General features: G+C 38.4%; 1 protein-coding gene across 1 annotated transcript in view; it reads left to right on the top strand.

Moving 5' to 3' along the window:
- The first annotated feature begins 503 nt into the window (after positions 1-503).
- LOC136385015 (alpha-2-macroglobulin-like) overlaps positions 504-14317 on the top strand; it is a 50427-nt gene continuing 36613 nt past the window's right edge. The window contains exons 1-10 of the mRNA XM_066355760.1: positions 504-861; positions 3183-3366; positions 4262-4421; positions 4586-4638; positions 6761-6781; positions 7041-7209; positions 7653-7737; positions 10729-10849; positions 12115-12229; positions 12697-12806. Coding sequence (XP_066211857.1) covers positions 776-861; positions 3183-3366; positions 4262-4421; positions 4586-4638; positions 6761-6781; positions 7041-7209; positions 7653-7737; positions 10729-10849; positions 12115-12229; positions 12697-12806 — 1104 coding nt within the window. The 5' untranslated portion in view covers positions 504-775. The remainder of the gene's footprint in view (positions 862-3182; positions 3367-4261; positions 4422-4585; positions 4639-6760; positions 6782-7040; positions 7210-7652; positions 7738-10728; positions 10850-12114; positions 12230-12696; positions 12807-14317) is intronic.

Here is a 14317-nt window from a genome sequence, read left to right as displayed (position 1 = left end):
GCAGCATATTTAGAAGTCAGCAACAAAATTTGTTTGTATAGCCGGTGGTAAAGGTAACTGGGATCTTTGTCAGGCACAATAAGTGAAAGCTTGTTTTTGAAGTCCAGCTACTTCTCCTTTCATCTTTTCAGTTTTTTAGTACAAAAAAAAAATTTTTTTTTTAATTACTATTCTTCCAGGGACTGGCTTTTTATCTGCAATCCAGTAATGCCCTTAAATTAAAAACCGTTGTTAGCTTAATTCAATATCATTTCCATAGAGGACTACTGAATTCTGTAACTGCTTCAACATTTAAGGCAGAAATATTTAATGGAGGACTTGCAGTAAAATATCTACTGGGAGTCTGCCCAGTATTGCTTAAATTGTAGCTTCCTTTACCAACTATTCACACAAAAGATGTGTAGAAATCCATAAAAGGTGCTATGGGGAAGTGGAAGGAGGGAGTAAGAGAGAAGGGTTTGAAAAGCTGATCAGCTGCTTTATAGTAAAAACCAGAGAAAGTAAGCACTTATGGGAATGTGGATTTTATCCCTCCAGGAATTCTATTTAGCCAGGAATTAACCTTGACCATAAATTAAGCCTCGGAGAGCAATGACCCTTTCAGAGAACATTCAGAGACCTCTAGTTTGTTTAGACAGCTGTGTGGGTGGAACTTCATGTTGTCTCAGAGAGCAACATAAAACCCATTTGCTCTGAGAACCACTTTGGACCAGACCAACTCCAGGGACTCGGGTGCAATACAGTCTGGTCTCCTCGAGGTCCTTCACCCTGCAGCATGGAGAAGAACAAACTCCTTCATTCAAGTCTAATTCTCCTCCTTCTGGTCGTCCTGCCTACAGATGCCTCACTCTCTGGACAACCGTGAGTTTCCCACAGAGCATAAACATTCAGAGTCCTTTCCTTACATTTTTTTCTGCTTTGAATTGAAATACCGTACTCTTGTTGTGCACCACTTATATATCTGTGTTAAACTCTTGCTTGATTCATTAAAATGCACTTTAAAGAGTTAGGAAAAGAATCCTTTCCTTTATTTTACTTATATCATTTATTTGTCTTCCTTTTGAAACCATCACCGTCTTATCTTTAGGTTCTCTTCTAATGATGAGATTTCATATATTCGGTGTATTCATTTTTTACTTATTCTTAACCATTTTTCTCTAATTCTCTGCATCTCTGAATCTCTAAAGTATCTAGGGATATACTAGGACTTTCTAAAGGGCATTGAAAATGGATAGTTTTAAAGGAATTCATTTTTAGATTCTTACATTCATATTAATCTGCTTGAGACCATGCTATTTATCCTTTCTTGCCTCCCTTTTCTTAATTGCCCATCTGCCACTTTATAAGAGAAAGACAAGCCTCTCCCTCAATTAGATGTTACCGTGGAGCATTGTCCTGGAGTATAAAAAATCTTTAGAATGCCAAAGAAAGGAATAATTTGAAATACTGATGTTGATGTTGAGAAAGCAAAGAATTCTACGGACAGGGGAGAAAACCCTTTTGTAGATCATGTGCTAACAGATTTTTTGTTTCAACAAAACTGAAAGAAGATCTAAACAGAACATTAGCTGATAGATGATTAGATGTCATTCTTGATAATTAAGGCAATGGGTGACTTCTGGCATGTAACGTAGAAGGAGTTACAAAAACTGATAATAATGTATAATTGTTTTAGCTGTCATTTTCTTAGTCTTATGTGAATAATTTTTCATGGCATTTACATCTACACAAACCAAAAATAACAACAGAATTAATGCTAGACCTTGTTTAATCTTGCAATAAAGAATATCCATTTATGGATAAGCATGTGTTCTATTAAAGATATGCTTCAAAGGTATTTTGATGTTTTATCTAATATGTATGTATTACAATTTGCAATATATTTATTTTGCTTTGATCTGTTATATATAAGTGAGATTTTTTAAAAGAACTGGGTCTAGAAGAAAATATTTAACATTTACAACTTTATGGTCACATTAAATTTAGACAAAGAGTTAAAGTTAAATGTATATGCCCACATCTAATCTACATTTATACATATATATGTGTGTGTGTATATATATATTTATATATTTATATATATACAAAATTTTGAAGCATAAAAATCTTAGGATAAATTTCTGTGTAGTAAGTGGCAAGGAAATTTAAGTTCAAGGAGAAAAAAATGGAAAAATGTTAAATTTCTGGTAATTACAAAAACAGTTTGATATATTTTTTAAGTAAGTTAAATTGGGTATCATTTCTCTGTGATATTTAAGATTCAATGGGACACTTAAAAAAGAATGATGTAAGTTTTAACTTAAAATATCATCATAAATAATATCTTTTGCTATTATTTAAACTTGTGATAAAAAATTGTTTTCTTGAAAATGTGTAAGGAATGCAGTTTTTCTAAAAAATTATTGAGAATCCTTTGAACAAAAAATGTTTGAAAACTACAGAATCAATGAAGTATTTTATATATGTGAGGGAAATGGGAATATTTCTGTTTTGCTCATGAGCTCCCAAGACCCAAAATTCAGTCACTAGAAGATCATTTTTGAGTGGAGTCATTGTCTAGCTGGGAGTTGAAAGGCAAATATTTAAAATGCAAACATCCAGCATTAGGTAACACACTAAGATTTCATTAGTTGTTTACCATAACTGAGACTTTAAACTAATGATTCACTTCTTTTAAGTCTCAGATTCTACATCTGTAAAGTGGAAGGCAAGTACTTGCCATACCATTTTCTCAGGGTGTTGAATATCTATATCTATACATATAAATATTCAATGAGCATTTGTCGATTGATCTTTCAGTGTCTCAATGGAAAGCTTGCTTGCTTTTTACAGCAATACTAACATAAAATAGACTTACAACATGAATACATATAATTAACATATTTTTTATTTGAATTCAAGTATTTACATTTTTGGGTTTCTTAAAATAAGGCAAACATGCAAATTTTAATCTACTTAAGGCTCACTTTAAGCAAAATGGTCACTGCTGTGGAAGTGGTGATGGACAGGAGAATAATTCTCATATGTGCCATCCAACAGCAAAGGTTAACTTCATGCTTCTCAATCTGTCTTCTCATGGTATAGAACTAATGATAGTACCAGTAATTTTGATGGAAAATAGTGCTGTTGATAATAATGCCTCTTCTCCTACACTCTCCTCTATCTGGACTCCCTGTTTCCAGGCAGTATATGATGCTGGTCCCCTCTCTGCTCCACACTGAAACCCCTGAAAAGGCTTGCTTCCTTCTGAGCCACCTGAATGAGACAGTGACTGTAAGGGCTTCCTTGAAGTCTCTCAGAGAGAACAGAAGCCTCTTCACTGACCTGGTGGCAGAGAAGGACTTATTCCATTGTGTCTCCTTCACAGTGAGTATGGTTGTTAGACTTTATATACTTGGTTCTATTGGTCAGAGTTATAAGGATACAGAATGCAGTCCAGATAAGGCTTTGAGAAGCTGGCAAGCACTTCAGAAAGAAATTTAAATGTATTCACCAAGTATAGAAATTAAGAAACAAACAGCCTGACCTGTGGTGGCACAGTGGATAAAACGTCGACCTCAAATGCTGAGGTCACCAGTATGAAACCCTGAGCTTGCCTTGTCTGGCACGTAAGGGTGTTGATGCTTACTGTTCCTCCCCATTCTCTCTCTCTCTCTTTCTCTCTCTTCTCTAAAATGAATAAATAAATAAATAAAAATATTTCTTAAAAAAACAAAAGAAGCAATGCAGGAATTTCCAGCCAGAAAACAAAAGCAATATGTACTAGATAAAGGAAAAATTGAATTTTTAAAATTAAATGAAAAAAATATTAATAAAGCAAACTAAGCCAATACTCAACATAAGCCCCCAAACTCTTCAGTATTGCCCATATGTAAAATGATAACCTATAGCAATAAAATATTATAATTTTTTTTCTCATAGACTTAAATATGTTTTATCATGCTTTTTTAGCCGATAACCAAAACTTGGTAAAGTTCAGTGTAATAGTAATTGAATCAATTCTGTATTGAATCAAGATTGTATCTATAAGGTGATGTGAATCTCATTTGTGACCTTACTTACTGATATATCTTCCTCCATCTTGTGTCTGTCTCTGCAATTGAAAAATGACAGAAGTAATTCTTGTCCATGCCAGTTTTCCCTGATAAGAATGAGGGAGTAAAGTTAAGTCAGAGTCCAGATCTCCAGGGAAGAGTGGGGCAGGGATGGGGGAGGAAAGGTGGAAGACTGAATGGATTCTCAAGATTCTCTTGTATTTCAGGTCCCAAGTCCTTCATCCAATGAAGAGGTAATGTTTCTCACTTTCCGAGTGAAAGGAGCAACCCAGGAATTCAGGAGGCGGACTGCAGTGGTGGTTAAAAACCAAAAGAGCCTGGTCTTTATCCAGACAGACAAACCCATCTACAAACCAGAGCAGACAGGTACAAAGAGACCTACAGTCAGGACAACTTCAAAAGGGAAAGATCCTCCCCTGTGTATTCCCCACTTAAATGTCCTATAATCCTATTTCCTTAATAACTTGTTCTACTGGCCTACAGTCCTGGGTTTAAGATTTATGGGACTGATAGAAATATTTCTATTTCAGTGAAATTTCGTGTCGTCTCATTAGATGAAAATTTTCACCCCCTGAATGAGTTGGTGAGTTTCCTAATTTCTAGACAGAGTCATTATTATCTGTGTAATCTGGCTGGGCGCCTATTTTTGGTGTTGGGGAGGACCAGGGAGAGGAGGAATCTGGACAGTAATTTCTGGCATTACAATAGTGTAAGATTATGATTTTAAACAGTATCCCTGATCAAGAGAGTAGCTAATTCTTTCTATCTTGGTACTGATACTTAGGCAATCATCACCAATTAAACTTCCTATTTGGAAAGTTCTCAATTAGGTAAATGAAAAAGACATATTAACCAACAGACACATTAAGTCAAATAATTTAAGTTCAAATAACTTCTCAAAGATTTCTAATTTTTCCAAACACACCTACCAAAATCTCTTTTAAAAAGGGAAAGGAGAATGCCTGACCAGGTGGTGGCGCAGTGGATAGAGTGTCGGAGTGGAATGTGGAGGACCCAGGTTCGAGACCCCGAGGTCACCAGCTTGAACGTGGGCTCATCTGGTTTGAGCAAAGCTCACCAGCTTGAGCTCAAGGTCGCTGGCTTGAGCAACAGGTCACTCACTCTACTATAGCCTCCTGGTCAAGGCACATATGAGAAATCAATCAATAAACAACTAAGGAACCACAATGAAGAATTGATTTTTCTCATCTCTCTCCCTTCCTGTCTGTCTGTCCCTATCTGTCCCTCTCTCTGACTCTCTCTGTCTCTGCCACAAAAAAAAAAAGAAAGGAAAAGAATGAAGTCAATGTTTGTTCCATACAATTACCATTTGATATTTTTTTCAAGATTTTATTTATTCATTTTAGAGAGCAGAGAGAGACACACACAGAAAAAGAGAGAGAGAGAGAAGGGGAAAAACAGGAAGCATCCACTCCCATATGTGCCTTGACCAGGCAAGCCCAGGGTTTCGAACAGGCTACCTCTGTGTTCCAGGTCAATGCTTTATCCACTGTGCCACCACAGGCCAGGTCAACACTTGATATTTATTATAAGAAACAACTCTTAACTTAATAAAGACACACCAAGTCAAAGTCTTCATTTTTCTCTCCCAAATCTATTCTTCTACATTTCCCTATCTCAGAGGCAATTTTTTTCTTCCAGTCCCTAAGGAAAAGATTATGGCATGATCTTGCCTTTGCTCTTTTTCTCACACATGTATGCATCTACTTCATTAGAAAATTACATTAGCTTAAAATGTGTCCAGACGATTTCTTACTATCTGCATGCTACAGCCCCTTCCTGGTCAATGTCACTTCTAAACAAGCCAAGAAACTAGTCTAGGCTTCTACTTTCACTTCTCTATCTAAAATTATACACCTCGTTCATCTATCAGCTTAACCCTGATTTATTTCAAGATACTTACTACTTACCACTCCCTGATATATATAGATATAGATAGATACAGATATAAATTTATTAAATATATAAATATATGAAATACATGTGTCAGCCCTGGCCGGTTGACTCAATGTAGAGTGTCAGCCCAGTTGTGGAAGTCCCAGATTTGATTCCCGGTCAGGGCACACAGGAGAAGCAACCATCCTATTCCACCCCTCTCCCTCCCTCTTCTCTCTCTCTCTCCTTTCTCTCTCTCTCTCTCTCTTCCCTTCCTGCAGCCATAGCTCAAATGGTTCAAGCAATTTGGCCTTGGGTGCTGAGGATGGCTCCATGGCCTCACCTCAGGAGCTGAAATGGCTCAGTTCTGAGCAATGGAGCAGTGGCCCCAGATGGGCAGAGCATCACTTCCTAGTGGGTTTGCTGGGTGGATGCCAGTTGAGGTGCATGCAGGAATCTGTCTCTGCCTCCTTGCCTCCCTGCCTCTCATTTAATAAAAAAACAAAATAAAAGTGTCAAACATATATCTCAAAGATAGATATCAAACATATCTTTATATATATATATATCTCAACTATATGTATATATACACATATACACGTGTTTCTTATGTATCATTCCTTATTGAAAAGTAAGTTCCATGGAAGCAGATATATTGTTCTTTTATGCATTGCAATACTTAACCTGTAACTTTTTGTGTGTTTTACTACAGATAAAGTTATTCTATGTAAAACTGTCTTGCTTATAAATCAGAAGTGAGAATATTTTTGAACAAGTCTAAAGTTCTTTTTTTCTCTTTTGTCTTTCAGATCCCACTAATATACGTTGAAGTAAGCTAAATGAAACATTACATAATTACACGTAAAGTAATAAATTTAGGGGAAATGTTCTTAGTTGAGATTCTTACAGTATCCCAGAAACTGGGTATGAAGGGAGAAGCCTTCAAACTTGGATAACATAGATGGTTCTAAGTCATCTCCCCTCCCCATTCCTTTTTCCACTTTGTGGATAACAGGACTGTCCACAGATTTCCTGTATTGTCTCTAATGCTTTAAGCCCTTTTGTAAGTTTCAATTAATGTATCTATAGGACCCCAAAGGAAACCGCATCGCACAATGGCAGAAAGTTCAGTTAGAGAGTGGCCTCAAGCAATTGACATTCCCTCTCTCATCAGAGCCCTTCCAGGGCTCCTACAAGGTGGTGGTACAGAAGGAATCAGACAGAAGTATAAAGCACCCCTTCACTGTGGAGGAATTTGGTATGAATTGTGGAAAATCATGGAATGCTTTTCTTCATATTTAAATTTCTAGGGCCTAGAATTTGAGCTTATTTGGAGTCCTTTAATTTCCCGTGGATGAGACTGAGTTTAGAGTAGAACCAGTTACATACCTAACTCCAGAGAGGACAAATGATTTGTGAATAGGACTTCAAAGAACTTAGTTATTTTTATAGCAATTTTTAATCTCCAAAAAATGTGAAGCATCCTTGTTTTAATGGACTCTCCCTAATTCATTGAGGTTACAGTGATCCGTAGACCTTCAGTCAGAATCTCCATCTGAGAGTAAGGTGAATACATTGGAGAAGAGAGCTACCACTTTAGAGGTCTAAAATATTATTAAGGAATTGTTACAAAGAACCTGAAAATACTAATTCCATAAAATTTGAAAACTAATTACAAACCTCCTTTTCTCCAATCTACAGTGCTTCCCAAGTTTGATGTGCAAGTAACAATGCCAAAGATAATCACTATCTTGGAAGAAGTGGTGAATGTGTCAGTGTGTGGCCTGTGAGTTTATACTTTGTTAATATTCAGAGGGGAATTATTTTTAAAAGATTCACCATTTGAGATATTATGGCTAGTGTTTCGAGGAAGAGTGATAGCACAAATATTTTAAACACATAAGAAAATCCCGTCTCTAGAATTTTCCTCTCCTGTTGCTTTCTTACTTTTCATTACTTGCTCTCACGTCCCTACCAGCATTATTAAAGCTATCATGGTGCAGGTAACTGTTCCTAGAGAGACCATGCTACTAGGCTTCTGAACGTAGCAAACCTGCCTGTGTGCACACACAGTTGCACGCACACACATGCACAGACAAATGGAATAGTATTGAAACAGTGGCTCCCCCTTCACAAGATTATAAAGGAAATTCAATCACCAACAGATTATTTACCTGATTTTGCATACATGGGGGAAAAATAATTTAGATTCTGATTTGTTGAGATAAATATAATAGTGAAATCTCATCTAACTCATCAGTCTACCTAAGGCATATTATATACCTCTCTCAGTGAGTGTGTCTTTTTCAACTTTGAAAATTCATGTTCCCACCAGTAAATGGTAGAACATATTTTCCAATGATACATCTGAGAAGGAGTTAATTTCCAAAATCTATAAAGAACTTATACCACTCAACACCAAGAAAACAAACAACCTAATTAAAAAATGGGCCAAGGACCTGAATAGACACTTTTTCAAAGAGGACATACAGATGGCCAATAAACATAAGAAAAAATGTTCAGCCTGACCTGTGGTGGCGCAGTGGATAAAGCGTCGACCTGGAAATGCTGAGGTCGCCGGTTCGAAACCCTAGGCTTGCCTGGTCAAGGCACATATGGGAGTTGATGCTTCTAGCTCCTCCCCCCTTCTCTCTCTCTGTCTCTCCTCTCTCTCTCTGTCTCTGTCTCTCCCTCTCCTCTCTAAAAAAAAAAAGAAAAAGAAAAAATGTTCAATATCATTAATCATCAGAGAGATGCAAATTAAAACCACAATAAGATATCACCACATGCCTGTCAAATAGCTATCATCAATACGTCAACAAACAAGTGTTGGTAAAGATGTAGAGAAAAGGGGACTCTTCTTCATTGCTGGTGGGAATGCAGACTGGTTCAGCCACTGTGGAAAACACTATTCAGTTTCCTCAAAAAATTTAAAATGCAACTGCTTTTTAACTCAGCAATGCCACTCCTGGGAACATACCCAAAGAAACCTGAAACACTAATTCAAAAGAATATATGCACCACTGTGTTCATTGCAGCATTATTTACAATAGCCAAGATCTGAAAACAGCCCAAGAGTCCATCAGTGGATAAGTGAATAAAAAGCTGTAGTACATTTACACAATAAAATATTACTCAGCCATAAAAAAGGGAGGAAATCTTACCTATTGCAACAGCATGGATGAACCAGGAGATTAGTATGCTAAATGAAGTAAGCCAGTGAGAGAATGACAAATACCATATGATCTTGCTTATAAGTGAAGTCTAATGAACAAAATAAACTGATGAACAAAATAGAAACAGAGGCATAGACACATGGAACAGACTGACAGGTGTCAGAGGGGAAGGGTTGGGGACTAGATGAAAGAAGGTGAAGAGATTTAGCAAACATACACACACAACACACACACACACACACACACATGTACCACATAGACAAACAACAGTATGGTGGGGCAAAGGGCTGGGGGAAATGAGAACAGAAAGAGACTTTACTTGAGGCAATGGGCACACGATAAAATATATAAATGATGTTTCATTGAGCTATACACTTGAAACCTATATGGTTTTGCAAACCAATGGCCTCCCAAAAAATTTAATAAAAAATGTTTTTTAAAAAAGAAAGGAAGTCATGTTCCCAGGAGCTTATGTGCCCATCTCCAGTAGCCCAGCAGTAGCACTCGTAGAAAGAGCTGACAGTGATGTGACCACTCCTGCTGAAGATCACTTATATAATGCACCCACTATTCAACTGGGTTTCTGCCCTTGCACAATCTCAGAATAATGGCCACCATGTTCTTGATCCCACACAATTGGTGAGCCAATATTCTTGGAAATAGAGATATAGAGAAAAATTTTTTTTTTCTTTTTGCATTTTTCCGAAGCTGGGAACGGGGAGAGACAGTCAGACAGACTCCCGCATGCGCCCAACCGGGATCCACCCGGCACGCCCACCAGGGGCAATGCTCTGCCCACCAGGGGGCTATGCTCTGCCCCTCTGGGGCGTCGCTCTGCCGCAACCAGAGCCACTCCAGCGCCTGGGGCAGAGGCCAAGGAGCCATCCCCAGCGCCCGGGCCATTCCTGCTCCACTGGAGCCCCGGCTGCAGGAGGGGAAGAGAGAGACAGAGAGGAAGGAGGGGAGGGGGTGGAGAAGCAAATGGGCGCCTCTCCCGTGTGCCCTGGCTGGGAATCGAACCCGGGTCCCCTGCACGCCAGGCCGACGCTCCACCGCTGAGCCAACCGGCCAGGGCCTAGAGAAAATTTTAAATAGGGAAAGAAACAGATACCTCAGAAAACACAGCAACATTTGTGTAAAAAGTAAACAAGTAAAATTTTATGTAAATAAACATGGTTACACATGGAGAGAGGATGACAGAAGGAGAGGCACCATCGTATTAGTAGTTTGTATTCCTAGTAGAATTGAGAGTATATGTTTCTTCTCTGTCTTGTTTTGTCAGAGTTGGTTTTTCTTGTAAGAACAGATGTAGCTTTGGTAATACAAAAGATAACTTTTTAAGATAAAACTGAAAATTAAAAATTAAGAAAAAAAAGACATGATAAAAGAAGATAGTAGTAAGTTTCAGTACATTACACTGGAGAATTCTAGAAGAGAAGGGTCATCACTTCACTGTGCACAACATTCTTGGAGCCCTGCGAAGGAAAGTGCAGGGAGTGAATATACTGTAGTTAAAAGAAGACTATAAATAAATATAAATAGATAAAAATTGTAAATGTTCAGTGTCTGCTTTGATTCACTTGGAAATGTTCTTATGACAGATACACATATGGGAAGCCGGTCCCAGGACATGTGACTATGAGCATATGCAGAAAGTATAATAATCCTTCTAACTGCTTCGGTGAAGAGTCCCAGGCTGTCTGTGAGAAATTCAGTCAGAAGGTAAGTGGAAAACTCTTCTAGGGACTAACAACTGAGGCATTGTTAATAACCAGTGAGTTACAACATGGTGCTAACTCAATAAGAGAGCAATCTAGAAGAGAATTCTATGCTAACTATAATTGGGCTCAGTGGATAAAGCATTGTCCCAGTACTTCAAGGACACAGTTCCATCCCCTGGCAGGGCTCGTAGATAAAGCAAATCTATGAACACACAACTCAATGGAACAACTAAGTGAAACAAGTTGATGCTTTCTCTCTCTCTCCCTCCCTTCCTCTTTTTATCTCTCATATCAATGGGAAAAAAATTAAAAATAAATGAATTAACACAATAGGAATTATTTATTTCTTAAAATTGTCCATTGTGGGTATTTTTGGTGCACCAAGCATACAGAATGATGAAAGCTGAGACAACTTCAATACCTGACATCCAAAGCCATCTTGGCATCCATTTGTATGAAGAAAAAGAAAAAAAAAACAACACATACCTCTTAACCACCTTGCCTGGGAAAGATGTCATGTTTGCTCTTTCTATGAGTGAGACCCTGTCAGATGGCCCCACCTAAGTACAGGGAGGTGGGAAACACAGTCCCCACATGGGTGGCCACTTTCCAGCTATAGCTGTACACCATAGGAGAACCTGACTTTGGTGAAAGGTTAGCTGCCTATTACAATAGATTACCCCAAAATCTTTAAGGCATTTCTATCTCATTTACTCTAGGAAATCTAAAATTCTAAGGAATATATCTGTCAATTATAAACCAAATACTGTTGTAAAATGTAATAACTAATCCATAGAGAATAGGTATTGCATTCTTACAAAAAATATCTAGCCTGACCGGGCGGTGGCGCAGTGGATAGAGCGTCGGACTGGGATGCGGAAGACCCAGGTTCAAGACCCCGAGGTCTCCAGCTTGAGCAAGGCCTCATCTGGTTTGAGCAAAAGCTCACCAGCTTGAGCCCGAGGTTGCTGGCTCAAGCAAGGGGTTACTTGGTCTGCTGAAGGCCCGCGGTCAAGGCTCATATGAGAAGGCAATCAATGAACAATTGAGGTGTTGCAATGCACAACAAAAAACTAATGATTGATGCTTCTCATCTCTCCGTTCCTGTCTGTCTGTCCCTGTCTATCCCTCTCTCTGACTCTCTCTCTGTCTCTGTAAAAAAAAAAAAAAAATCTAAATTATGTTGTCCCCCCCCAGATCCCACCAGATTAACTGACCACTAATCTATCTAGTATTATGTTCTTGTATTTTTTTATCCCCTTCCAGCTAAACAGTCAGGGCTGCTTCTCCCGGCAAGTAAACACCAAAGTCTTCCAGTTGAAGAGACAAGGGTATAAAATGGAACTTGAAGTAGAAGCCAAAATCAAAGAAGAAGGAACAGGTATGCATACCACATTGGTATGGGATTAAAAACAATGGACAGTAACATTTCCTTTGCCAAAGTATGCATTAAAAGAGAAAAAGTAGCCTGACCAGGTGGTGGTGCAGTAGCTAGAGTGTCAGACTGGGATGCGGAGGACCCAGGTTTGAGACCCCGAGGTCACCAGCTTGAGCACGAGTTCATCTGGTTTGAGCGAAACTCACCAGCTTGGACCCAAGGTCACTGGCTTGAACAAGGGGTTACTCAGTCTGCTGAAACCCCCCAGTCAAAGCACATATGACAAAGCAATCAATGAACAACTAAGATGCTTCTCCTCTCTTTCCCTTCCAGTTTGTCTGTCCCTAACTATCCCTCTCTCTGATTCTCTCTGTCTCTAAAAAGAGAGAGAGAGAGAGAGAGAAAGTATAAGAAGTTCATGGAGATTGTCCTTCCAAAAAATAACTTATTTTTTCCTACTTTTTTTTCAGAGGTGGAGTTAACAGGAAAAGGGTCCAGTGAAATAACAAAAACCATAACCAAACTCTACTTTGTGAAAGTGGACCAACACTTGAGACAAGGGATCCCCTTCTCTGGGCAGGTGGAGTATTTTTTTTTAATAATTTTATTTTTTTAATGGGGCGACATCAATAAATCAGGATACATATATTCAAAGATAACATGTCCAGGTTATCTTGTCATTCAATTATGTCGCATACCCATCACCCAAAGTCAGATTGTCCTCTGTCACCTTCTATCTAGTTTTCTTTGTGCCCCTCCCCCTCCCCCTTTCCCTCTCCCTCTCCCCCCTCCCCCCGTAACCACCACACTCTTATCAATGTCTCTTAGTCTCACTTTTATGTCAGGTGGAGTATTTTTCAATTCACAAATCAGACCACACATCATCACAGAATAAGCACAACATATTCTGCTAAAACTATACCTGATTATTGTTACCTGTTGATTAACATAAGCAAAAGTATAAAACCACATAAAAATAAATTTGTTCCTCTATCAATCTACACATGAAATCTATAACAATAATTCTAAAGCACTATTAGGAAATTTGGGGGGCCCTGGTCGGTTGGTTCAGTGGTAGAGTGTTGACCTAGCATGTGGATGTCCTGGGTTCGATTCCTGGTCAGGGCACACAGGAGAAGTGACCATCTGCTTCTCCACCCCTCCTCCTTCTTCTTCTTTCCCCTCTCCCTCTCCCCTCCACCCCCCAGCCATGGCTTGATTGTTTTGAACAAGTTGGCCTGGGGTGCTGAGGATGGCTCCCTGGCCTCCACCTCTGGCGCTAAAAAAAAAATGCCTCAGTTGCTGAGCAATGAAGCAACAGTCCCAGATGGGCAGAGTATCGCCCCCTAGTGGGCTTGCCAGGTGGATTCCAGTGGAGATGTATGCAGGAATCTTTCTGCCTCCCCTCCTCACACTAAAATAAATAAATAAATCACTAAATAAATTTTTTAAAATTAGAAAATTTTCACTTTTGGAACAGCATTGTATGATATCACTCAATCCTTTTTGCATGGTTTACTGGGCACTCTCATATCTTTACAGTATTTTTTCACAAGAATCTACAAATTTTTTGTGGCCACATACATTATCCTTCCAACACTAACTTTATATGGAAGTGAGTGGATAGGTGGTTTCAATTTTTATTTTGAATCATAAAAGATTTTATTGTACTTAGAATTTATTTCATGGCTATATTTACAATACTTTTCTTATAACAACAAGTATTTTTTTTAAACAGTACACACAATGGTTCCCAGGTTCTAAAAAATATAAATTTTCTCATAGATCTACAAAAATCTTTTATTGTGATTTTTCTATTATAAGCAGCTGTGAAAATGGACCTTGCTGACTCCAGAAATCTAACAGCTGTATGCATCTTGGTGCATAATTGCTGTGTGTCACATTCTTAATGGAAATGCTCTAAGATTTCAGCAGTGGAGTGAGATGAGACTCAATAAAGAAGCAGTGGAGTAAATTTTAGAATGTTTTAATTACATTATGACAGGAAACATATTCAGAAACTTTGGTCACATCCTAAAATGAAAGTATACTCCATATTCCATGTTTTTAAATTTTCCAGAGGCATGTTGT

This window comes from Saccopteryx leptura, chromosome 1, assembly GCF_036850995.1.
Source record: "Saccopteryx leptura isolate mSacLep1 chromosome 1, mSacLep1_pri_phased_curated, whole genome shotgun sequence".
NCBI lineage: Eukaryota > Metazoa > Chordata > Mammalia > Chiroptera > Emballonuridae > Saccopteryx > Saccopteryx leptura.
The sequence above is the reverse complement of the archived record's forward strand: the minus strand, read 5'-3'. Positions and strand labels throughout refer to the sequence as shown.